This window comes from Schistocerca piceifrons, chromosome 3 (assembly GCF_021461385.2).
Source record: "Schistocerca piceifrons isolate TAMUIC-IGC-003096 chromosome 3, iqSchPice1.1, whole genome shotgun sequence".
In the NCBI taxonomy this organism is placed as follows: Eukaryota; Metazoa; Arthropoda; class Insecta; order Orthoptera; family Acrididae; genus Schistocerca; species Schistocerca piceifrons.
The window spans coordinates 881066283-881093969 of record NC_060140.1 but is presented as its reverse complement, the minus strand read 5'-3'; the positions used below and the strand labels follow the sequence as shown (position 1 = coordinate 881093969).

At 40.7% G+C, this 27687-nt stretch overlaps 1 protein-coding gene across 2 annotated transcripts in view; it reads left to right on the top strand.

The window, feature by feature from the left end:
* LOC124788227 (phospholipase D1) overlaps nt 1-27687 on the top strand; it is a 180664-nt gene that overhangs the window by 96575 nt on the left and 56402 nt on the right. For both annotated transcript variants that reach the window (XM_047255408.1, XM_047255409.1), the window contains 6 exons: nt 6492-6631; nt 9821-10003; nt 12352-12630; nt 16008-16219; nt 19407-19525; nt 24652-24771. In XM_047255408.1, the coding sequence (XP_047111364.1) occupies nt 6492-6631; nt 9821-10003; nt 12352-12630; nt 16008-16219; nt 19407-19525; nt 24652-24771 (1053 nt within the window). The remainder of the gene's footprint in view (nt 1-6491; nt 6632-9820; nt 10004-12351; nt 12631-16007; nt 16220-19406; nt 19526-24651; nt 24772-27687) is intronic.

Genomic DNA, 27687 nt, shown 5'->3' with positions numbered 1-27687 from the left:
CACTACAATTTGAAAGGGCATCAGTGACCAACAGCCACACCTCTTCCTGGAAGGGGCTGGCAAAATGCAAGTGTACTCTTTGTACAGGCCAGGTCCATGAGTTAAAATGCTGTGCTGGGACTGACTGGGGATACGCACAGAAGTGGCAGTTGTAGACATTACAGTCAATGGTAGCATCTATGCTCGGCCAATACAAGTGATGCTGCTCCAGTTTTTTCATGCAGTACATTCCCCAATGAACAGTGTGGAGGAGTTGAAATATGCAAGGGGAGGAGCGTGGGAGGGACAACCCTCTGACATTCTGCATTGTCCATAGGTAACAGAATTACTCCTTCTGTAACATTAAGTCTGTGCCTGAGGGAGAAATAAGTGCACTCCATTGGTTCCACATCGTTAGGCAAAAGTTCAGGCCAGCCCCACTGCACCGTGGACAACACCCTGTGAAGGAGAGGGTCCTGGCTTGTCTCTGCCATTACGTGGTCTGCCGTAATGGGAATCTCATCAAGGGTGCGCTGCTCATTCGTGTCCAAGGCAAAACACAGGGTTTCATGTATGTCAAAATTTGCATCAGGGTCAGACAGCAAGTGAGACAGGCCATGGGCATTAAGTGCTGTGTGGTAGTTCAATAATGAATGTCATAAGTGTAGTTACAAAGAGATAACACCCACTGCTGCAGCCGTTGTGCTGTTTCGTCCGGAAGGTTTGCATGGGGACCAAATGACAGCAAGTTTTTTTGTGATCCATAATCAGATGAAACTTGGTAGATAAGGAACTTCTAGACACTATAAATAATTTCTGAATAATTTCACTGTGCTGAGTGCCCCATCTTAGATGCAAATGCAGTAAGTTATTCCATTCCATTGACAAATTTATATGACAGGACAGCAGCAACATCACAATTGAATGCATCTGTGGCCAGTGTTAACAGTTTGCCTGGCTGGAACCTCACTAAACGAGGCAACCTAAGACTCTGTTTAAGTTGCACAAATGCTCTTCCACACACAACTGGTTAAGCAGGTGAGAAATACAAGCAACATTTGGAATGAACTTGGCATAATAATTGACATTGCCAGAAAGACTGCAATTCTTTGAGATTCTTAGGCACTTGTAAATTAACTATGGTGATTACAGTCTTGTGCAGGTGTAAGCCCATCTTTACTTAATATGTGGCCCAAATACTTGACTCTCGGCTGGAAGAAACTACATTACGTGAGACAACAACATAGACCATTGGCTGCCAACTCCTCAAACAGCATCATATAATGTGCAAGTGCTGCTCCCACGTGTCTCCCGTAACTAACAAATCATCCAAATAATTCACACAATTAGGAATTCCCTAGATGAGCTGTCCTAGATACCTCTGAAAAATTGCAGGAGCACTAGAGATCCCAAATGGCAACCTGTTATATTTGTACATGCCAGAAAGCACATTAATCACTAGAAACTGTATTGTGGGCTTATGAACAGGTAACTGAAAAATGTGCATCTAACTATAGGCGCTGCCCTCAGACTAGACAATACTGAAGAGATAACGCCCAGATTCTGCAGTCTGTCTAGTTCTTCCTTAACTTGTTCATGCTTGGTGAATGGTATTGGATGGGCTGTGCAAAACTTAGGAACTGTTGAATGCTTCAAATAGATATGTGCCTGAAAATTTGTAGCACAACCTATGGAGGGTTCAAGCAAATGTTGCAAAATTTTCGTGCAACACTTCCACTTCCACAAATGGACTCACATTAGAAATTAGATTCACCTTATCCTGAACGTGGACCCTGAAAAACGTTAAAGTGTCAAGATGGAAAACGTTAGTAGTAATCCAAGAATATACTATAAACAAAGTTAGTTGCCAAGCTACATTTGTGTACTTAGCTTGCACTATGATTTGACTCCTCAGAAGGATTGACTGGTCATTGTACATCAGCACTTTGCGCCTTGGTGCATGCAGCGACGGGGAGCCAATGTGACAATAAGTATCCCCTGTGCCGATGTCCAATTAGAATTCCTCTGTCACCTCCCGGTGTCCAACTAGAATTCCTCTGTCACCTCCCGGTGTCCAACTAGAATTCCTCTGTCACCCCCGGTGTCCAACTAGAATTCCTAGAATTCCTCTGTCACCTCCTGGTGTCCAACTAAAATTCTGCTTCTAATAATTTCCGTGGCAGAATGTCGACGGGATCCGGCTGCATACCCGGAAATTATTAGAAGAAGAAATACGCCGGGAAAATTTCAGAAGTCACATAAAATTCTGCTGTCACCCCATCAACGTCCATTTGTAAGATACACCGCATCCCATCTGCTGTTGACCCTGGCAGCAGTAGAATATCGTGCAGCAGGCTAGTGGCCAAAGTAGATGCCCACCAGACAAGGCAACACTCGCTAGGTGTCCTCGCCTTCCAGCAAGCAAACCAGATAGTGTTATGGTGCAGGTAGTAGTACTGGCAATGATGAGGGCCGCACTTTGGACATGATTTGACAGTACAACTTGAGCTGTGGTTCTTATACAATGATAGGGAGGAAAGCTCTTCAAGAGCCACTGCTCACTATGGAAGACAGTGACAGCAAACTAAGTGCTTTCATCTTTGCACATCTACAAACACAGATGGTAAGGAAGCAATAAGTACTGAATCCCATGGCACTGGACTACCAGACTCGGTGAACCAGATGATGGCCTTGGCCGATTTATCAGTTGAACGATGAGGACGATGGTGACCAACTACTGAATCCCGTGACACCGGACACATGAGAGCTAATTAAATCAGATGATGACCGTGACTGGGAGTCATCAGTTGGAAGAGTATGATGAGGACAACTAGTACTACTAATAACATCAAAACCAGAAGAATCATCAAACAGGGCTTGTGCTGAGGCAGTCACTTCATACTCAACCTTTACAACATGAAATAAGCAAACCTTTGTCGAGACTGAGCAGCACTGTATACACCTAGCCGTCTCAAAGAGACTACCGGTAGATGGAGACATGAAGAACACAGACTGCTAGAAGGGGCAAAAGGTGAGGCACTCTGAAAGGACTGATGCTTTTGTGGGACTAAGGCTTCTGGAGGAAAGATTCATGACTGTGTTGCAGCTCTTTTTAGGTTCTAGATTCTGTATGGTGGTGGGAGGGAGTTTTTTAGGTTGAGGTAAATGCAGTAGGTCTGCATATCATGAGTTTATCAGCTGCGGGTATTTGTGGAGCAGGTTTGGAGGTTGTGGTAGACAGTGGTGGTTCAAGACAGGAGTAGGAATTGCACAGGGTGGAGAGGTTTTCGAAGTGGCTTGTGCATGCAACTCTGGTTCCTGGAGGGCAAGAGTTTCAATTTGTGATATGGAATCCAGGAATTTGGGATTGCATTGCAGGAGAATTTTATGGATGGAGAGGAGGTATTGCAAGGAGATTTGGGCCTGATTGACATGGTTTTGCAGGACTGTGTTGGTGGGGGTTAAGGATTGGCCATATCTTAACACATGACAGTCATTGGAGGACAGTTGCAGCCAGTGATGGATAAATTGATGGTAATGGCATATGAGGGACTCTATGAGCAAAGCAACAGTGCAGGAACAGTGTGGGAGACTGGGTTCTGGTAAGTGATAAGGAAACTTTTATGTATTGACACAGATGGAAGGAGCGAGGATCCATGGTGGGGGATAAAAACCTTTGCCACATAGTGACCTGCTCTTCACTGTTGATGCCACGTCCCTTTACACTAACATCCATAATGACCATAGCCTTTCCACTACTGAATACCATCTTTCCCAACACCCTATCAATTCCAAACCAACAACCTCCTTCTTAGTTACCGTGACCAACTACATCCTCACCCCAATTACTTCTTCTTTGAAGGCATCACCTACAAACAACTCCAGAGTATGGCACTGGGCACCCTGGCACCATCTTATGGGCCATCTAGAGGAATTCTTTCTAACCACCCAGAATCCCCAACCCCTCGCCTGGTTTATATTCACTGATGAAATCTTTGTGATTTGGATTGAGGGTGAGGACACACTATCCACATTTGTCCTTAACCACAACACCTTCTCCCCCATTCGCTTCACCTGGTCCTCCTCAGCCCAACAAGTCACCTTCCTCGATGTTGACCTTCACCTTAGAGAGAGCTTCATCAGTGTCTCTGCCAAATCAAACCTACCAACAACCAGCAGTACCTCCAATTCAACAGCTGGCACCTGTTCCATACCAAGAAGTCCCTTCCATACAGCTTAGCCACCCATGGTCATCGCATCTCTAGTGAGGAGCAGTCCTCTTGAAATATACCAAGGGTCTCACTGAGGCCTTCACAGAAGGAAATTCCCCTCCCAGCCTCGTCCATCCCTACACAACCCCTGAGCCCAACCCCTTGCCTCATGGCTCATATCCCTATAACAGACCTAGATGCAAGACCTGTTCTACCCAACCTACCGCCACCATCTACTCCAGTGCAGTCACAACCATCATCTATCCCATCAAAGGCAAGGCTCCCTGTGAAATCAGTTATGTGATCTAGAAGCTAAGCTGCAACAACTGTGCTGCATTCTACATGGTATGACAACCAACAAGCTGTCTGTCCGCATGAAGGAACGGACATTGACAAAGTGTGGCCAAAAAACTGCTGGACCACCCAATTTCTGAGCACACTGCCCAACACGACATTCTTCATTTCAGTAACTGCATCACAGCTGGTGCCATCTGGATCTTTCCCACCACCAGCAGCATTCCTGAAATGCACAGGTGGAAACTCTTCTTTCCCGCAACCCCCTCCCTTCCCCCCCCCCCCCCCCCCTTGCCCTCCGTCTCTAACCTCCTGACTGCTTCTATCTGCCATACCCTCTCCCAGCCTCATCCCTGTATGCTCCCACAAGCAGCACTTTGCTGGCGCCATCCCTATTCTGGTATCCCTCCACCTCGTCTCCCCAGCCTTTTCCTTACCCCCACCACCCAGCTTGCTTCTCCCATCACGTGCTGCGGCTCACAGTCTGGCCTCGGCAGCAAGAGACTGTGGCCGTGTGTGTTTTGTCTGATTCTGATAAATGCCTTTTTGGACAAAAGCTTACATGTGTGACAGTCTCTTTGTTGTACCTATATATGCAACTCAGCATCTCAGCTATGTGGTGAGTACCAACCATCCTTTCCATAATATAGGTATTGTCCTGTGTTAGAACTTGACATGCTAGCTCTTCGTGGGAGTCTGCAACTGTATATAAATTCTGTCTTGAATTTGCATTAAGAATATTGTGCAGCAGTAGCAGAAGTTACATCTTCGACTTCAGCTGCATAATGATGGTCAAGCTGACTGACTACCAGAGCATATGTGGATGAATCAGAATTTACACTTGCATAATGGAAACTTGCTTCTACCTGTGCAAACCAGAGAAGTAGATTGTGAGGATCTCACTGCAAATTGTGGCATTGATGTTCCTTCAGTGGGTGCTGAGTCTTGCATTTTCATGAGAAAATTCTTTATTCATTCTCAACAGTTTCAACTGATTCTTCTGGTCTCCATAGGCTATTCATTTCTGGTGATATCACCAGTGCTGAAATCATGTCTGGGTCACCAAAGTCACCTTGGCTAAGTGTCATTATTCTGAAATTATTAAGTTTATGTGTTTTATCAATTCTGCAAAAATAGCACACAAAATGTGAATACTCCTGTAGTGGGAATAGTAAACTTTTATTAACGTAAACAGAACACAGAATAACATGTCCTGTAAGCACCTGAGACTAATTTTCTATGTTGCAGTAGCACTAGTTGAGCTTTCGCTCTCTATTTACAAGGAAGCTCTCATGCTGTCACTTTCACGGAACCTTGCAAGGAACACAGAGAACAAATCAGCCATTGATGCCAAATAAAAGTGCCTCTTGCAGGTGGTGTGCGAACCCTTTGCCGGTTGCGAGGAACGTAGTAGTTGACGATCGTGACCACTACAGACTGATGCCTTTACTCTGTATTACCTCATCCTCACAGCAGGCAGGTCTCTCCTGTCTTGAGGCTTGAGTGACCTGCCCTTCCTTCCTTTCTAATGCTCCCTGAGAAAGGAGATAGTAGTTCTGAAAGGTAGGATAGTATTTTGTACTTTAATGTGTATCTGTTGGTCCTCCTAAGGTAAGTGATGTCCAGCATCCTGTTTCCTTGTGATTTTACAGTTTTCTTGAGTGAATTGTCCTTTTAATACAATGAGGCCTGTTACCCTGATTTGCACCATGGAACTGGGATACGGGATCTCTTTCACACACAACGCCCTCAGTAATCCATTTCCATCACACATTACCTTTTTCATGTATCTGCTTGTTACTTTCCGATAGATAACAGAATTTTTATATATATTTTACTGGTCAGAAACTGATTTGTGCATAATGAGTGAGTAAACAAGTATGTTCCAAATGTTTTCTATATTTATTGCCAATCATAATATAAATATAAAGCTAGGAACTTTTTACACATTTCTGTTGTATTAGCATCTAACAGTGCGATTTGACTCTTTCCTCTACCACTCTGAAGGTTCTGCGTCATCCAGATCATGCAAAAGCTGGTGTGCTTTTCTGGGCACATCATGAAAAGCTGGTTGTAATAGATCAGACATATGCCTTTGTTGGGGGCATCGATCTCTGCTATGGCCGCTGGGATGATAATGAGCACAGGTACAATTTTTGATACAACTTTATCATTTTATGACTATTTTTAACAGGACGTTAATATTTTTTGCTTCATTTCTTCAGTTTTTAGTTATGCTAGAACTATCTAATACAATTTCAGGTTCTGAATACTAGTCAAGGGCAACAATTTTACATTGTTATGTAACATTCATTGTTTTCTCAAGAGAAAAGTAATGACCTGAAGTACTCCGTAGCAATTTTAATGCCCAGATGACAGAATGGCTTAAGGAAAGCTGTTCAAACACAGATGGCGTGACTACCCACCAGCAGTCCTGCTGTACCACATTTTGCGAGTGCACAAGCCACTTGGATATCCCTGTCCACATGTGCTCACATGGGCTCCCACTTAGCTACAGGATTGTCCTTGCATAAGCTGTTTGCCCTCTGCCACGCGTAGGTGCTTCAGTGCCTGCAGACTGGCACTCGAGCCAGAGCAACCTGGTTTAAGGCAGATGATTAACTTGGGTGGGGCAACTAAATGGAGATTTGAAGTACTGAATGGCATTTGCAGTTGAATATGTGATTTTGACATTAAGAAAACCATTAAGGGGATGAGAACCCTAGTGACATGATACTGTTTATGCCTCGTCTATGTTGATGAATGCTACAGGTAATCTTTGTAGGATGTGCATACCTAATGCAGTGCAGCTTTTGCAACTACTATTTTCATCAATTCCTATCCATCTGAAGATGCCACCTTTGTCAAAACTAGTCCTTGATTTGGATACTAAAAAACAAAATCATCTTGCCATAAAGCAAGAAACTGATTTGTAATTGTGATATTGGAAGCTACTGACCCCATTGAAGGACACTGGCCTCTCTTCAGTGAAACCACAGTCACGTTGCAGTGCATTCTATTCATTGGAAAGGAGATCTCAAAAGTTCAGTGGATTCAAAACAAAACACATCAGTTCATTAATGAAAAAACCTTGCAAATGGGAATAGACAGGAATGACCAAGGAAGCTACAGATGCTCAACAGAATATCAAATACTGTAGAAGAAAGTTATACAGCTACAGAGAAGGCAAAATTTTAGGTTGGAGCATAAGTTTGTACTGTTTTTGTTTTGCATGTTGGTATTCCAGTTGCTATCGGTTTATTTATCGATTGCCATTTTTTATTTGTAGTTTGCTGTGCTATTTGAGTTTAGATATTGTCATTTGGAGATAGTGAGTGGTGCTGTGGACACTAGAAAATGGAATCAGAAAATTTCTGATCCAGAAATAATTGTGCCTGGTATGGGGATTGGTCAGTGCATGGCAAGAAAATGGTTTCCTCATTTTAAGTACGGTAGTTTTGACATTAGTGACTCTCAACATTCAGGAAAACTTTGGGGTCTGAAGAAGACCATTCAGTCACATTAATCCACAATGATCCATGTCAGTGAATTCGAGAACCGGCAGATGTGGTGAACTGTGGTCATTCCACTGTCGTGTGACATTTGCATACAGTGAGAAAGGTTCTAAAATCTTATGTATGGGTACCATATGCTCCACACTAAAAATCACAAAAAGCAGCAGGTGGCCATCTGTGTACCTCTGCTTTTTTGCCATCAGTTGGCTCATGAACAACACTACCATTCCTATCCTGTATCATTATGGGTGACAAGAAATGGTGTCTTTAAGGAAAGGTAGGAATGGTTGACCCCAAACAGAGCAGCAACTCCTTGTTCAAAGACGTGCGTGCATCCACAAAAGATAATGTTTGCATCTGGTGGAAGAGCAATGGTGTTGTGTACTATATATTGCTGTGTACTACATATTGCTTCCCTGAGGTGTAACCGTCACTGGTGACATTTATGACGCTGGTGATACTATACAGGAGTCGGGTTGGAAACTCATTCTGCATCCACTTTATTCACCTGACCTTCCACCATCAGATTTTCACCATTCTGCTCTCGATCAAACAACCTTCAAGGAACTTCCTTTCCATTAAAACGTGCTCCGAACATGGCTCAACGAGTTTTTCACTGCAAAACCATTGTTATTTCTAGAGCAGCAGAATTGAAAAATTGCTCCAGTGTTGGCAGTCTTTTGTAAATAGTTAAGGAGAATATATATTATTGATGAATAAAGTCTCTATTATGTATATCTGTTGTGTTTATTAAAGTTATGAAAAAATGTAACAAACTTTCACACCAACCCAGTAAATTGGAGAGAGCAGTTGTACTGTGAGCCATATTAGAAGGAGCTGCGCTAAAAATTACAATGTCTGATCATGAGATTGAAGGTATTAGAATCCATATGAGTCAAAAATAGAAATGGAAATATATGTGGGAAAGAAAAAGATCCACATCAGGTCAGCCAAAAGAGAGATGGGTCTCACAGACCATTAGAACTGGAGAGGAATAACGTCACTGTCATTTCTTGACATTATTTTGTGTATTGTATTGTTGCAGTGATGACACCATCAAAATGACTGATATTTTGTCTCAAGATCTAATAGGTATAAGAAATGGTGTTCCTTCAGTGATTGTATACCAGCCAAAACAAATGCAATATAATACTAAATGGAGTAGAGAAGCCAGTATCAGAAAATTTAATTAATCCCAGAAAGTGTTTGATTCAGTCCATTAAGAAAAATAGTCGTGTGAAAAAAAAAAAAAAATATATATATATATATATATATATATATATACACACACACCTCGTAATGTACGTAACATCTTTGGTAATGTCTCCCTCAGACCCAACATCTTTGGTAATAGCTTCTTCCTCAGATACAGGAGCTGCTTAAAGATGAATCCAGCAACACTGATCTTTTAACACCAGTATTTCTCCCTACTGTGGACATAAGTACAAGCAATGACCCAACCAACTTTGATACCTTTAGGATACACATAATCTAAATTTTGCATATAACTTTGTACTTCATCGTAATATGATGTAATATCTGTTGGAAATGAGTGCCAAATTAAAGACATCAAAAGACTGATACTGTACACCTGAAGCAGCTCAGAAATACAAATGGCACAATTTATTTATGTGCTGCGAAGGAAGTTCAGTAATTTACTCATTTAGGAACCATTGGGTTGGCTAATGGAGATCTCTAGAAAGTTGTTGCCCATTAAAAAGGTATGGTGACAGCCATATTTCACTACAAGTCTTATTTGTTAAACAACAGATGTAACAACCTCTGCGAGAACCAAGTTCTACAATGTTCTGATTATTCCAGATTAGTAGACCTGGGGAGCGTCTCTCAGACATTGGCAACAGGACACCTCCCACTGCGCCGGAAGCTGACGTCCAGCCGCCCAGTGGCTGTCACAAGTGTCCCACAGTCCGTCCTCAGCCTGGCTCATGCCACCAATATGGTGGGTGTTGGCGCACTTGGTGGTAGCTACAGTAGTATTAACAGGTATAACAAATATTCATAGAATTATGTGGGTAACTTGCATTGACAGCCAGATTTCCCTGCACTTCATGACTGATATATCTGAATAATTATTTTAATTATACTATTTGATTCTCCTACCGCATGAATATGTAAAGCAAGTGTATCTCCATTCCTATTTTAACTTATAATTTCTTTAAAGAATTGGGGTTGTTAGGTTTTATAGAGTTTATATTAAAGTTCTAGGTGTTAAGACCTAACTTTTGGTGTGATGATGCAGATGAGGATCGTTCTTGTACAGACTGCAACACATTACACAAACGTGTTTTTAGATAAAGCATACAATTATTTAACTGGCATGAAACATTGATCATAGCTGAGATGTTTACTCTAATGCGACTCTGTAGGGGAAGGTTTGGTGGAGACCAACCAAGTCATTTAATGAAGAAGATGTGTGATTTACTTGGTGCCATTCTAGATATTCAGTTGTGCTGGGAAGTTATCCAGTAGGCTTGAGCACAGAGAATATTTGGAACGAATTGAGAGCAATAGAAATAAAATGACTTAGTGATTGGTCTTGGCGCCTGTTCAGTAGTTTTCACGAGCATTGACAATAGCTAGGGAGTACATTTTGACAATATAATTTAGTCTAGGAGTATGTTTTTGACAATATAATTTAGCTATCTGTTAGAGCATGGTGCTGTTGAGATATATCATATATGTGCCACTGATTATTCACATCTGATAGTTGTGTGAAGGGAAGCAGAGTATGTCTTTGGCTGAAATCTGAAAAATGTAAGTTATCTCAAGAGGCAATGCTTAACCAAAAGCTCTCCAACTCCTCAGATATTCTTTTTGTGTGTGAGGAAAACAGTAGACTTGAAAAAAAAAAAAACTTACGAAGTTTAAAGAAGAACTATACAGACTAGAAATTATGTGCCTAGGATTAAAATTTAGAGAGATGAGTAATTGTTTCAAGTGGCAGATTATTTAACAGTGAAGTCATTCCTCATGCAAGACACCAGTGATAGTGTACTTCAGAAATTCTGAAATAAAAATGTGAATAATCATTTTTCTCTGAGTTCAGTCTGTGACAAGAGACTGAGAACAAATGACACCAACATCATCCATCGTTAAGATGTTATGTATGATGGGACCGCACATAATTTATTTTTGGATTCTCATCCCACTTCTGAGCAAGAAATTTGTTTGCAGCTGTGTTCTTTTTATGAATGCTGCTGTGTTACATTTTGAGGTGGTGATGTGGGTTAGGGAGGATTGGAGAGGGAAAGGCACCATGATATTAGAAAGACTAGAGACATGCGACCATCAAACTGTTATAAAATTAGAAGTTTTGTGTCTAACTGCACTGGTGTGCAGGTCAAAGACTGCCAGGAGATAACTTGAGAAGTTAAAACAAAAGACACAGATAAATATGCTTGGATTCGTAAAATGAGGAGCATTGAAGCTCATAAAGAATTATGAAGTGTAGAATTAGTTGTGGGAAAGATGTGACACTGCTAGAAAAATCAGATTGCCTTTTTTTTCCAGGCACATATTCAATATGAGCAGTAACAAACTGACCAAAATTATCTTGTTACAAACTGGGCAACTCAAAAGCAGATGAAGACAGAAAAAAGAAGTGAGCGAAGATTTGAAGCAGAATGGGTTGGAACATAAGATGCAATAGATAAGAACAGAAGATTAAGAATGGGAAGTCATGCAAGCTTAAAAATCTAGATTGTCTCTATTGACAGCAATGGGTAAAGGAAAGGAGGACTGCTGATATGAAGAGAATGAAGGGCATTGGTTACAAACATAGCAATATTTTTGTGAACAGAAAGGCATGAGAGGGAGAAATTGGAGTAGAGACAAGAGGACAGAGGGTTGCAATGTTTTAGATAAAGGTCTGTGCTGTAGGGACAATTCACATATGCATAGTTAAAAGGAACTCGAATGAAGGATCTGTACAGCACAGGCTCCAGGAGTCTATTGTACTGTGGTCATGATTTTGATGCTCACGTTTGCCCTTTTGTTTCCTATCATCATTTATGAATTTAAATTTAACTTACCTGTACATGCACTAACACTTCTGTCTTCCCCTATCCAATTTTTCTTCCATTCATTTCACAAGTAATGTCCCACGTGAGTAGATAAATGTCTTTATAGAGTAGCTAGTTTTTGTGTAGCATAATTTACATTTCATTCTTAAGCATGCAGTTGGAATAACAGGAAAATAGTATTATTGGATAGAAACATGGCCAAAAACTATTTTTTCTGCTAATGATTTGTTTCTTCCGTGTATCAAAAGAAGTTTGCAAACTAAATAGTGTGTGTATATTTGCAGTAGCATTGTGCATTTTTTTTTACAGTTCGGAGGCAGGTGTTTCGCTAGCAAGTGAAACAAAATTCATACCAGTCGCACCAACTCCCCCTCCAGATCCTGGCGAGAATGAGAAGCAAAACACACCCGAAATGGCAAGGCGGAACCTAGTGTCTCGGGTAATAGAATCTACAGGCCAGGCACGCGAATGGATAAGCAAACTGTATCGAGGAAATGAAGAGGATGAAGAGGAAGAAATCAATGATAAGGACAGCATAGATGGAGACATGGTGCTGCCGCATGTAAAAATAGAAGCTGAAAGTCCCATGTAAGTGAATAAAAGTTACAAGGAACATAATTTTATTATTTGAGTGTTTTGCTCTTTGTCCTGACAACAAGAATAAATAGTAATACAAAAAACAGTACTTACTTAATTCACATGCAGTAAAATTTAGACTTTTAATTCTGTGCACTGTGCAATAAATGTGCTACAAAAATCAGAAGCTTGAAGTAACTGTAGATGCTATGTTCCTAACTGCTGCAAACTACTAAACTAAACTAAACTAAACTCCGCCCGAACAGGCCTTGAAGGCCCGACAGTAGTGATGGACTGCCGTGCCATCCTCAGCCCACAGGCATCATTGGATGTGGATATGTCGTCAGCACACCGCTCTCCTGACTTAATGTTAGTTTACGAAATCAGAGCCCCTACTTCTCAATCAAATAGCTCCTCAGTTTGCCTCACAAGGAACGAGCGCACCCTGCTTGCCAACAGCACTTGGTAAACCAGATGGTCGCTCATCCAAGTGCTAGCCCAGTCCGACAGTGCTTAACTACGTTGATCTAATGGGGACCGGTATTACCACTGCGGCAAGGCTGTAACTGCAAACTGGGGGAGGGAGGGGGGGCAACCAGTTAAAACTGATACCAGTATTTTAGTTCTAAATATTGTTTCTGATGACAAGACTCAGCTTATGGATTAACACATTATGAAATGATATTTATGAACAATAAATACTAGCCATTGGATTAATTCATTACTGAAATTTTAATTATTGTTATTTAATTGTTCGTGGCAAATGTTCCATTTTGCCTTCTCTCTAAACTGTTAATTTGAATTTTTTGAATGAGCATTTTTATTTTTGTCAAGAAAAACTCAGTTATATTTAAATTCCTGTTAAAAAGTAAATAAATATATTTGATGTCAAAATGTGTTTTTCATTTGAAATAATTCAAGAAAAAGAACTCTGCAGATTTTACACAAAAGCTTATTATCTGTGTGCAATTTCTATTAAATAATAAGAGAGAAAAAGAATTAAGGCAACAATAATAAATCACTCCATCCACAATTTCCACCCTTTAAAACTGACTATTCGCAATGCTCAGTGTGATAAGATTCTTGAGTAAAACATGATTTATGAGCAGAGTTTCAAAAAAAGTTTGCAAGATGGTGAATACTAGTGGGGGTAAAGAGTAGAGGGACGAAGTTTTCTTTTATTTACCTATTTTGTTTGATATTTTGATTCTACATATCTTGAAATGCATAATGCAAAAGTCTGAGGGAGTCTTAGAATTTTTGAATCTCTGTTCAGTGATGACCTTACTACTAGGAAGGATAGCAGTAAAAAACACGCCCTACGTTTTACCTTCTTCCTCACTCAGTTTCTTCTGATCCTGGATGTTCTATAAATTGATATTGATGCATGGTTTTCAATATTCATGTGTGATGGACCCTTTCCCTTGCTGGTAATTAGACATGCTTCAATCTCGGATACTGTTAAACATACTAATTCTGATTGGCAGATAATAGTTTGTTTTAAAGTAGAACACAATAAAAATACAATGGGTACAGTGACATGCATTTGACACACCTCTCCTCTGAGTGTGTGGATGCCCCATCTTCACTGATTAACTATATTTCACAATATTTTATATATGCCTGCTAACTCAGTGTGCATTCTTAGCTAACTGAAATAAAACAGTGAAGCTGTAGCCACCTGAAGGTTGGTTTGAACACCACAGTGCTTTATTAGGCACAGTCCTGTTGGAGGTGGTATGCCTTTGCTTGTTAAGATATGTGTGCTGACTCACCCAGCCATTTACAGGGGATAACATTTTTTTTTGTCCGTAGCTAGTTACAGCTGTGATATATTTGCAGAAATGCATTTCTATTTTTCATCAGCTGTGTATATATTTGTTCTTGACCAGTTTCAGTTTATTAAACCATAATCAACTGGAAGAAAATTAATAATGTCTGTTGGTTTAAAAAAAGCATATTACTCATAGAAGACACTTCAGTATACCACATGTGACAATGCAGCATAACCAGATTTTGACAGTATCTATGACATAGGACTCAGATGCAAGTTGCCTGTTAACTATCAGGAGGTATGTGCAACTTGCTTAAATTTTTCAAGATGTTGTCGAAATCTGGTTATGTTGCATTCCGTGTTTTGTCATTGTCACATGTGGTATATAAAAGTGTCTTGTATCAGAACTGTGTATTTTTAAACCAACATATGTTATAATTTTGCTTCGAGCTGCTGATGATTTAATACACCAAAACCGGCCAAGAATAAATACTATGTATGCAGCTGATGGCAAATAAAAATGCATTTCTACAAAATTGCAGGGGAACCTACAATTGAACATGGACTCCAAACCATGGTGTAACTTGGGATTCCTCACATTAACAAATCGTTGCCAGAAATCAAAGAAGTGGTAGGTGACCAAGGACTGAACCTCAAATCTTTGGATTGATAGTCAACCTGCATCTGAACAAAATAATAATAATAATAATAATAAACAAAACAGAAATTGTGAGTAAACATGCCACAACTTCATGTGTGGGTGAGAGAAATGCGTAGAATTGAGGAACAATAGACTGCAGCTAATGAAAGTAATTGGCTTGTTAAGCCATTCCTCTCGGAAAAAAGTTTAAATAGCTTTGACCGTTCTCTGTACAGGGAGTTTTCTTCTTATGCACAGGTTGTTACTATGACTGGAGGATATATGTTTCACATGCTTGTGGTGTTTGTATTTCAGTACATGGCATTTTAGCTGTATACGTTTTATATTCTGCTGAGAGGGTAATGGTAATGGTAAGATGTAGTGGCTCTCTGCTCTTGGTTCCCTGACATTCGTAATACGTCTAGAAACAGATTATTTTCAAAGTTTTATCATCATTGTTTTGTGTTTTTTTTAAAAAGATTAAATTTTAATTTAAGTAACTGCCCCCAGCCACCCCCCCCTCCCCTGTCATTTCAAAATGTACATCTCTGATGTTAATAACAGGTGCCAAACAGCCTGAAGTCAATATAAAAAATGCCTCTCATTGTGTTTCCTTTATCCACTGCCACAAAATGGTAGGTGAGAAAAGGCCATTGGCAGTAGATATGTTGCAGGAACGCACTGCAGTGTGGAAGCATGCACAATCTAATCAGTACTACTAATCACTCTCTATAGCTAGGTTGTCTTTATTTTAGAAACTTGCCTCAGAGTTTTTATTGCAGAAAGTACAAATTTTGTTATTTCTCCCTTGATGGTCATGAATCCCTTCCGATCGGCAGTGTAGTGTGTCATCTTACAGCGTTAAAAGTATGTACCGTTCCTTAATAATTCACTTCAATACTATCACCTCATTAGCAGCTAAAACAGTTTGAACAATGTAGTTGTCACAATTTGTACATAATTATTCTGTTTCAGGAGGAGTAATGGAACAATGGCAGCAAATCAGAATGCAAAAGGTGTCCGCTATGCTGATTTAGAAGCTGCAGCAGAATCGTCCCCACCCTCAGAACGTGTTGCAGTGAACAAAGTTAGCAGTGAACTGACCGGAATGGCAAAATTTTGGATTGGAAAAGACTATACCAACTTTATCGTGAAGGACTTCCATAATCTGGAACAACCATACAAGGGTTTGTAGTAACAGCTTAAAATTTTGATTTCAACAATCTCTCTCTCTCTCTCTCTCTCTCTCTCTCTCTCTCTCTCTCTCTCTCTCTCTCTCTGTGTGTGTGTGTGTGTGTGTGTGTGTGTGTGTGTGTGTGTGTGTGTGTGTGCTATCCCCTTCTCACATATCCCTCTTTTATGAAGTCAATGCTAACTACAGGTGTTAGGAGCTGAAATGGGCCTTAACCCCAAATCAGTCAATACACCCTCCTCAGTATGCTCATCTTCCCCTCTCCTCTCCTCCCCACCCCTCTCTCTGCCTCCTCGCCATCAGTCCTTTTCTCTGTCACCCCCTTGTAGCAAATGAACTCGAGGAGGGGGGGGGGGGGGATTTCTTTCACTCACAATACTGATTTCAATATATAAGTAGCTGTGTACACAGCTAGTGTGCTTACTAAATATATTCTGCAGAGCAGAAACACAGTATGAAATTAGTTCACTTACATAACATATCACAGAATAAAATAACTTTGAAGTCTTGATCATTCGTTGTTGGGAACCTTTCGTGTTTTTACAGCAGAGCTGATAACTGTTAAGTGTCCTGTGTTTTATTAAACGACCTCCCTCAAGTACATTTTGATTCATAGTAAGAGAATGAGCAGTGTCCTGGCTATTGATCAATATTACTCTTGTTACTCTATGATATCCACTATTCATGATCCTCTGTTTAACAGTCATACTATCTGTTCACTTGTCCGTATATGGCTCCCTAGTCATGATGGTACCCAACGTTCACTTTGACAATACCAGGCACAGATTTCCTGGTGCAAAGGAGACATTTAATCATTCAGAGATGAGACATGAGGAGGAGGGGGGGGGGGGGGGGGGGGTGCTACTGCCCACCTTCTAATAAACTTCACACTATCATAGAAACTACTGCTACATGGTGCTCCTCCTACTGTTCCTTCTGGGAGGAATCTGCTCTCTTATGTCAGCTTCAGGGATGTCACATCAGTTTAACCTATTGTTGTATCTTACACAATGAGCCACCCCTGCATTGTGGCTGCAGAGCCTTACAGACAGTACCTCACATCCTGGTGGAATGCCCCCTCATTATTGCTCTCCAAGCTGAGCATGGTCTTTCCCAGATTCTTTGCCTCTAAAATCGACAGATGTCATATTGGCAGTAGAACTAGTTCATCATTTCTTCCAAGAAAGTGGTTTTTATTCTCGGATATAAAATTTTAAATTGCTTTCAGGTTGGAGGCATGCTGTTTGGAATTGGCTTGTCTCCTGCCACATGCAGGTCTAGGGGCCCTCATCATTACCTCCTCCTGGCAACTACCTTCGTCATCCCTCGTTTTAATTTCTTTTACATTAGGTTATCCCATGTGTTCTGCCACACCCAAATTTGTATTTTTAGAGTAGCACAGTAGTTGAAGGCAAGATCTTAAGGATTCCTTATCCTGCATACTAGATGATGACAAAAGAACAGCTGAAAAGGTATAATGGATCAGAGTGGAACAGTTGTGGGGGAGGCACCCCCCTCCCCCACCCCCCTTGCATACTGAGTTCTGGGGGATGTCCAGCTGCACCCAGCCATCTAGTTATATGATTATTTCTCTTACTTTATTTTGCAGTTGTTGGTCCTGCTGATGCTCATTATGTTTTTAGCCTTCTCCCAGGTAGAAGGTATTATTTCTTGTTATTGGTTACTGTCTTCACTCTTTTTCAGGTTGGTGGGGTGGGAGGGGGTGGGGGGACGGTTCGCATACGGCTGAGGTTTCTCCTGCCACAGATGAGCCCTGTGGTAGCCCTTGTCTGCTCTCAATCTACATATACTTTTACTCCTCTTCAAATTATTTCTCATCTCTGGCTTCAGTATTCCTTTTAATTCCTCAGTTGTACTACTTCTTCATACTCTCACACTTAAATCAATTCTGGCTGGACTATCTCGTGTGCAGGGGACTGATGACCTTATTGTTTAGACCCGTTGCTAATCCCTCACTCCCCCCTCCTCCCCTCCTGCTGCAAATCAACCAACCCACATAGTGCATGGGAAAATATAAAGTGGAGTGCAAGGGGAAATATAAAGTCAAGTCATGAGAGAGACTCTATATGGTCTGTTAATTTGTAGTGTCACGGTACTGAGCTGGGGGGCAAAAAAACATGTAATCTAAAAGGGTTGTTGTCATTATGTTTCTAATGTAATCTATCGTTTATATTAAATTTTCAATTATGCTAACAATGATTTGAATGGTGTTTGCCTTACGGTGGGACAGCCATCCAAGCTTCATTAACTTTATAATACCTAAAAATGACTGAATGTTGTAAGGTAAGACTTTACTCTCTGTTTGAGTAATTAATAAAAGAATTAGTCACAAATGTGGGTTTTGGCTTTTATTATTTTCTCATTTCCTGTTTTACTGTGTGCATTTTTTGCATAGTACCTCACAGCCAACCATGAAATGTGAACAAATGACTACAAAGCCATACCAGACCAAATAACTGCTTTTTATTCATTTGTACTTCTTATATAGCCATAAAACAACTGATATTTTGGACTATAATGCAACTGAGCAATGGAAATTTCAGCTAGAAATATCAACATTGTAGGAAAAGACAGATTGCTACATACCATAGAGAAAGCACGTTAAGTTGCAGACAGGCACACTTAAGGTACTTATGTAAAGCTTTTGACCACAGCCTTCATCAACTCCAGCATCCGCCATCCGCCCAAGATACTGGAGTTTGTGGTTGTGTGTGCATGAGGTGTGCTTGCTTGCTTTCGTGTGTGTGTGTGTGTGTGTGTGTGTGTGTGTGTGTGTGTGTGTGTGTGTGTGTGTGTGTGTTTTTTACTGATGAAGGCTGTGGCCGGAAGCTTTATGTAAGAGTCTTTTAATTGTGCCTGTTTGCAACTCAACGTGTCTTCTTTATGGTAAGCAGCAGTCTTTGTCTTTTCTTATTATGTAATTGGAAAGAAAAAAAATATACTCACCAGCAGTGGCAGGAGAACACACAGGTATAAAAAGGTTTTACTTGTGCAAGCTTTAGGAGCCAGTGGCTCCTTCTTCTGGCAGAAGGATTGAAGGGAAAAGAAGGTGGTGAGGACAAAGGAACTGGAGAGGTTCAGGAAAAGGATAGAGTTTGGAAAAGTCATCCAGAACCTCAGGTCAGGGGAGACTTAACTGAGAGGATATATGCTTGTTGCAGACCTGGTAGACCGCAACACAACCCCTCGGATGCCGTGGCATGATATTGCCGTATTGGTGCAGGGAGCTGCTGCGAGAGATGTAGCCCGGCACTTTATACAGAGGTGGAATGCAATCAAGGTAAGTTGGGATTCTACAATTCCTCTTCATTTCATACATTTTCAGTATTTGGACACAGATAATGGTACCTCTGAGTTCAACTAATCAAGGCATTTGGCAACCTGTTTCATTGGAAACAGTGCTAGTGGAAACAGCCTCATAATTTAAATTTCTGAATAGTTAGTGTGCACAATTTTTTGTTTGTTTGCAGTATGAGTAAGTACTAGGGTGATTCAATTTCTATATGGAAGCCGAACACAGACAGAAACCAAGTGAAGTGGCGCAGTGGTTAGCACACTGGACTCGCATTCAGGACGGCGGCGGTTCAATCCCGCGTCCAGCCATCTGGATTTAGGTTTTCCGTTATTTCCCTAAATCTCTTCAGGCAAATGCCAGGATGGTTTCTTTGACAGGGCATAGCTGACTTCCTTCCCTAATCTGATGAGACTGATGACCTTGCTGTTTGGTCTCTTTCCCCAGATCAACCCACAGACAGAAGATTTTAAGTGCAGTTAAAATAACTTGAGACTTTTCACAGTTCAATTCAGTGAAGAGTACATGATGCCATTGGTCTGGTAACCATGAACCATCTTCTTCTCTTGGAACAACAACAGGTTGACAGGTATAGGAGACACTGTTGCCACACAGTTATTAAACATTAACACATGTCGAGTACCAGTTAGTTCCATGTTCCTCAGCTCTCATTGTGTAGTATACTTTTTAAAGCAATGGACTGTCCTGCATTCATGAGGTGTTGTTATGATCTAATGTGTCCGCATTGGCATTATTTCATTAGTGCTGCAGCATGTCTGAACAAGAGTTTGACATAAAAGAGGTTGTTTGAAAACTCCTTCACTTGTTTCAAAGGTATCTAGCGTTGGAAGAGGAATTCCAATCTGTGGGCAAGGCTGCAAACTAGTGTGCATTTTGTGCAAGTACGTTCAACTGAAGGACAATGTTGGGGTCCGATTTTCAAGGTTTCAAGAGTGGTGGAGAGAACAGCTGCTTCACATAACATTCACTCATAGATCTATGGTGCTGAGAATTTGAGAAGGGAAGGAAAGAAAAGGAAGACAGAAGAGAACAATGAAGTGTCACCAGGACGTTGCCTTTTGGAATCAACAGCACGAAAAGAAGTTAAGGTGAATGGGTAATCAACATGGACACATTCCAGCAGGAAGCAATATGTACACTGGGGGGTTGGTTATTATCAAAGCACAGAGTACCGTATGTTAAACAGACTTCTTTTCAGTCTAAAATAAACAGAATTGCTTAATGAGAATAAGTCATCTCCTTGAAACTGTCTTCACAATGTCAGTTTCAAGCACTAAAAGTTTTCATGTTGGATATCAATCATTGCAACAACTGACATAAGGACCTGGTGATGCCAGTAACTGCATGCTGTGAGAAGTGCGTTGTTCTAAGATATCATGCGACTCGACAAGACTCAGATCCATTTGTGTCACACAATGACAAATAGCTGGACAGGCCCATTGGTTAAAGGAACAACAAAAGCACCAGTAAGGAAGGTTGGTTAGATAATCATCCTTCATGTTAACTTGACTCAAGGCTTCATTCCAAACTGATTATTGCTACCCCATTACAGAAAAGTAACTAACATGAGAAAATGACCTCCACAGCTTTCCCAGAATGGTTTTCTAATTTACTGTTCCTAAATATTCCATTTAATTCAAAAACAGTTGTGGACAGTGTGACATAGCACACTATTGTGTTGTGTTATATAAAGCTCTGATGATGGGGTGAGGGAAATGAATATTTCATTTTGGATTTTTCTGCACAGAAAATTAAATTGGCTTGGCTGTCTTACAGCACCTGTGAAGTTTCTCAAGCCAAAATACAGACCCTACTACATTGACAAACTGATTGTGGTAAAAATGCATAGTGTTATCAAGCTCTCCCATATTGTTCAGATTTCTATCTGAATGGATGTACGTGGGCACAGGTTGAAAGTATTTGGCAAGAAACGATAAAAAGTATATTTTCAGTAATATTATGAAAAGGTACATTGCTACTCAACATGTACACTGAAGAGCCAAACTTACACCTGCCTAATATCATGAAGGTCCCCCACGAGCATTCAGAAGTGCCGCAACATGACATGGTATGGACTCAACTAATGTCTGAAGTAGTGCTGGAGGAAACTGACATCATGAACCTTCAGGGCTGTGCATAAATCTGTGAGAGTACAAGAGGATGGAGATCTCTACTGAACAGCATGTTGCAAGGCATCCCACATATGCTCAATGATATTCATGTCTGGGGAGTCGCATTGTCCAACTGGAATTGCCCAAGTCCTTTGGAATGCACAATGGACACGAATGGATGCAGGTGATCAGACTGGAGGCTTACATATGTGTCAACTGTCATAGTCATATCTAGATGTATGAGGGGCCCATATCAATCCAACTGCACATGCCCTACGCCATTACAGAGCCTCCACCTGCTGACATGCAGGATTCATAGATTCGTGAGGTTGTCTCCATACCCATACACATCCATACACTTGATACAATTTGAAATAAGACTTATCTGACCAGACAAAATGTTTCCAGTCATCAACAGTCCAATGTCGGTATTGACAGGCCCCAGAAAGGCATAAAGCTTTGTGTCGCACAGTCATCAGAGGTGAGCCTTCCGCTCAGAAAGCCCACATCTGTGATATTTCGTTGAATGGTTCACACGCTAACACTTGTTGATGGCCCAGCATTGAAATCTGCAGCAATTTGTGGAAGGGTTGTGCTTCTGTCATGTTGAATGATTCTCTTCAATCGTCATTGATCCCGTTCTTGCAGGATCTTTTTCTGGCCATAGCAGTGTTGGAGATTTAATGTTTTACCGGATTCCTGATTTTCACAGTTACACTCATGAAATGGTTGTACAGGAAAATCTCCACTTTGTGGCTGCCTCGGAGACGCTGTGTCCCATCGCTTGTGTGTCAACTATAACGCCACGTTCAAACTCACTTAAATCTTGACAACATACCATTGTAGCAGCAGTAACCACTCTAACAACTGCACCAGACACTTGTTGTCTTGAATAGGCATTGCCAACCACAGCGCCATATTTTGACTGTTTACACATCTCTGTATTTGAATACGCATGTCTATACCAGTTTCTTCGGTGTAGATGAGACATTAAGTCACAGACAGGCACAATAAAAAGACAGCTGTACATTTGAACTTTTGGCCAAAAGACATTCTTTTAAAATAAAAATACATACACCATCTCTGTGGCCGCAGTCCAGCCTCAGCAGACAGAGACGGTGACCGTGGGCGCGCGCGCGCGCGCGCGCGCGTGTGTGTGTGTGTGTGTGTGTGTGTGTGTGTGTGTGTGTGTGTGTGTTTTCTACTTTAAAAGAAGGCTTTTTGGCCGAATACTCTAATGTGTAGCAGTCTCTTTGTTATGCTTGTGTGCAACTCAACGTCTCCTCCACATGGATAGTAGCGCTCTATCCTTTCCGTAATACTGCTTTTATTCCATCCTGTATTCTCAGTGAAGTAGGTATGTTGACATAAGAAGCTATCGTGAATGATACTGCTAAAATGTGACCACAGCTGCCTGCACACATTTATTTCAGAACATTACTATGACTCTAATGTAGTGCTTTAAATTATTTCTGCAGTGACAGGATTACAAACACCATAAACAGCATATTTTACTTAGCTCAGTTGGAGGATCCTGGATCTTGAGAACTTACTTCAGAATTTTGTTAAATCTCCAAATAATTCACAACAGCCCATTGCAGCACTGACTCCAAAACAAAACACGAACAATTATGACGTGTGCCAGCCATTTATAAAATAAAGCATATATCATTGGCAACATGTCAAGTTATAATTAAAACTACTCATTTATGAAGTGTTACAAACTTTGTGTAGTGTTTTTGGGTGGTTTAGTTTCAGTCTTAATGTCTGAGATTAATATTGTTCATGAATATCCATATATGACATAAGGTTTGTAAATTTACAAGTCTATTTTTCATACTGGTCCATTTCAGATTAAGTAATAACATTTTCACAAGGATTATACATCATTCTTTACGTGTCTGTGTGCACAATTTCTTGAATGTGCTTTTACTGTTCCTAAAAGCTCAATCAAAACTTATTGAACCACTGTTAGTTCTGATAATGAGCAACTAGTAATGTAATGTAACATGCTATACAATTGAAACGAACACACAATAAATGTAAAACATATAGAATACATTTAAATAAAACTCAAAATAGTGAAATGAAACTTTTTCTCTGAGTAAAATTATGTAAGTATGAAAAAAGTACTCCTGGTGTCAGGTACTTTGCCAAACATTTAAATTGAGTAGTATATTATAATCTGTCTGAAAAAATGGTTGCATTTCACCACTCAGGGCTGGTCCAGAATTTTTAGTCACCCCAAGAAAGTAACTGAGAAAACATGGATCCACTAAAGATTTCTGAAAGACAGATAAAAAAGATGCTCATTTCTGTCACCTCCAGCCCCATTTCAGGCCTAAGGAAGAGGATAGTCATCATTCTTCCCCTGGAGTCACACCATTTACACTGTAATCATAAGTATTTATGAAACAGTCAGTATCATAAGGTTCCAGTTTAGTATTGTCATATATTTATTCTTTATCAGTGCTTCGACAGCCTGGTAACGCCCACTTGCCAAAAGTATGTGAGGTGCACACAGCACATGAGGGCAGCTCACTCCCCTCCGCTCTCTCCATTCAGAACTGTTAAAAAATCGTACTTTATTCTAATCACACTATAATCTGTACATAGACAAGTGCTTCATGTGTCTTAGGTTCATTCATACTGATTAAGGTTTGTAGTGCAATGCTGTGATTCATGATGTGTGTGAAATGTGAGCATTGGCAAGATTGCATTTAGTGGAAACTTGCCCACTCCTGGAAGTAACCAGTGAATCTCTCTTATCTTATATACAATGTAAGTGAAAGTCATTGTATTTTGCACTCTGAGAAAATTGAGCCCCAGAATCCCGTGAGGAGAGACTGGTGCTCATATATTCATGACAAGTTACTAGTAAGAATGTCCATTGTATATATCTGTGATTTGTATCTAAATACAATTCACAGTCTCATTTATAGTAATGTAAGTTGTAATTTTAAAAAAATTACATTCTTTCAGCTAGAAAAGATGCGACTGAATCCGACATACCCTTTCCTGCTGCCAAAATCGTACGAGGGTTTGGACGATTATGATATACCACCAATTATTGATGCAGTTAGAAGTAAAGTAAATTGCCAGGTAAGATAAACTTCTTAACTTGTCTTTCGTTTCTTAGGTATTAGTAATTGAGTAAGTACCAACCTCCTGTTCTCGTCAGACTGGTTATTGTGCATTTCAGAAAACATGTTCTCAGTAGAAGCTATCCATGAGCTAAATATTACCTGTTGAGTGCTGTTTGAAGGGGTGTGTGGAGCAGAGGTAACAAACACTGTTGAATACACAAATGTGCACCAGAAAAGGAACGATGTGAAGGAAGCTAGCTCTACTTACCTTATGCAGTGCAGTTACTGTACCTATTGGTTGTACATTGTTCAGAGCATTTAAAAAAAATAAAATGTCACATAAACATAAAGAATGCTTAAAAGTTTCATGTAACTGAAATTCAAAGTTCCTTTTAGACATGTTCCATAATGATACGACACATAATACTAAATATTACAGTCACTTCTCAAAAACCTGGCATTTGTTTATAGATGGTAGAATGCTATTGCAAACCGTGTTGTTTGTTCACTTAGGTTGGCTATAACTGAAGGCAAAACACTAGCAACCCAACGCCTTTAGACTTACATTGATTCAGAGCTAGGGATCTGAGCATTCAAGAAAAGGTTTACAGAAAGAACACCATGTGTTAGTCAGTGATGCTCACCCCCGATGCTTCATGAAATATTCATGTTTTATACACACATCAAAAAAAGTTTTGCATCACCTCGGTTCCATGAGTTCCGGAATCTGTATAGAAAATTGGAATACAGATCAACATAAACATCATTTCCGCCCTTTTTAGTGCTCACGGAAAACCACACGTTGCATATTGTACCACAATGCAATGAGACCTTCAGAGGTGGTGGTCCATATTGCTGTACACACCAGTACAGCATACCCAGTAGCTCTTGCATTGATGCATGCCTGTATTTGTCGTGGCATACTATCCACAAGTTCATCAAGGCACTGTAGGTCCAGATTGTCCCACACCTCAACGGTGATTTGGCGTAGATCCCTCAGAGTGGTGGGTGGGGCACGTCGTCCGTGAGCAGCCCTTTTCAACCTATCCCAGGCATGTTCAATAGGGTTCATGTCTGGAGAACATGCTGGCCACTCTAGTCGAGAGATGATGTTATCCTGAAGGACGTCATTCACAAGATGTGCACGATGGGGGCGCGAATTGTCATCCATGAAGACGAATGCCTCGCCAATATGTTGGCGATATTGGTTGCACTGTCAGTCAGAGGATGGATTTCATGTATTGTACAGCCATTACTGCATCTTCCATGACCACCAGCGGCATACATCGGCCCCACATAATGCCACCCCAAAACAGCAGGGAACCTCCACCTTGCTGCACTCTCTGGACATTGCGTGTAAGGCATTCAGCCTGACCAGGTTGCCTCCAAACACGACTCCGACGATTGTCTGGTTGAAAGCATATGCGACACTCATCAGTAAAAAGAACATCATGCCAATCCTGAGGGGTCCATTCAGCATGTTGTTGGGCCCATCTGTACCACGCTGCATGGTGTCTTGGCTGCAAAGATGGGCCTTACCATGGATGTCGGGAGTGAAGTTGCGCATCATGCAGCCTATTGCACACAGTTTAGTCGTAACATGACATCCTGTAGTTGCACGAAAAGCATTGTTCAACATGGTTGCCTGGCTCTCGGGGTTCCTCTGAGCCGTAATCCATAGGTAGCGGTCATCCACTGTAGTAGTAGCCCTTGGGCGGCCTAAGTGAGGCGTGTTATTGACAGCTCCCGTCTCTCTGTATCTCCTCCATGTCCAAACGACATCGCTTTGGTTCTCTCTGAGACAACTGGACACTTCCCTTATTGAGAGCCCTTCCTGGCACAAAGTAACAATGCAGATGTGATCGAACTGCGGTATGGACCGTCTAGGCATGGTTGAACTACAGACAACACAAGCCACGTACTTCCTTCCTGGTGAAATGACTGGAACCGATCGGATGTCGGACCTCCTCCATCTAATAGGTGCTGCTCATGCAAGGTTGTTTCCATCTTTGGGCGGGTTTAGTGACATCTCTGAACAGTTAAAGGGACTGTGTCTGTGATACAATATCCACAGTCAATGTCTGTCTTCAGGAGTTCGTAGAACTGGGCTGATGCAAAACTATTTTTGATGCATGTACTGCACACACCTGCAGCATTGTTAAGTATAATTTGCAATTGCATACCTCAGAAGATTGCCCAGATCAAATTACCCCATACTTCGTGTCATTCCCACAGCAGAGACAAGCTCCAGAATCAGTCTCTCACTCTTCATCTGAGTGTAAACCATTATAGAACTTATTGACAGATTAAAACTATGTATTGGACTGAAATCTGTCTCCAAATGATCCAATACATATCCTAGTGCAATATATAGTTTTCAGGAAGTTTCACCATTAAGTGTATTCATCATAGGATAGTTCAGATTTCACATCTATGCTCTTAAAAGCATAATTTTTTTATCCTTCAACTGCCAGTGGTTTTCTGTTAGTTTAATACTCACATCATGTTTAAACTCGCCTCCCAAATTTTACCCAGTGTTATTATGTTAAGGATGTTGGTTCAACACACAGAGCTGCACTGTCCTTGCACAGTTATAATTGAAGTGCATCTAACTCACATTGCATTACTGCAGTAAAATTGATTTTGTGAAGAAAACAATAAATAAAAATGTGGAAAGGCAACCACTCGTATGAATCTCTTTGATGTGTGTAAACATGTCATAGTGTGAAGACTTAACAAATAAACTGGGTGTCTACACAGTGACTGTGATCAATTCTGTGGTAATTTGTATATATATAATCTGTGTGTGTGTGTGTGTGTGTGTGTGTGTGTGTGTGTGTGTGTGTGTGTGTGTGTGCATGCAGCAATTAGTATTAAATGTGATAAAAACTGCAGTTTGACTTAAACTATAAAGTAATAAACTTTGACAGTC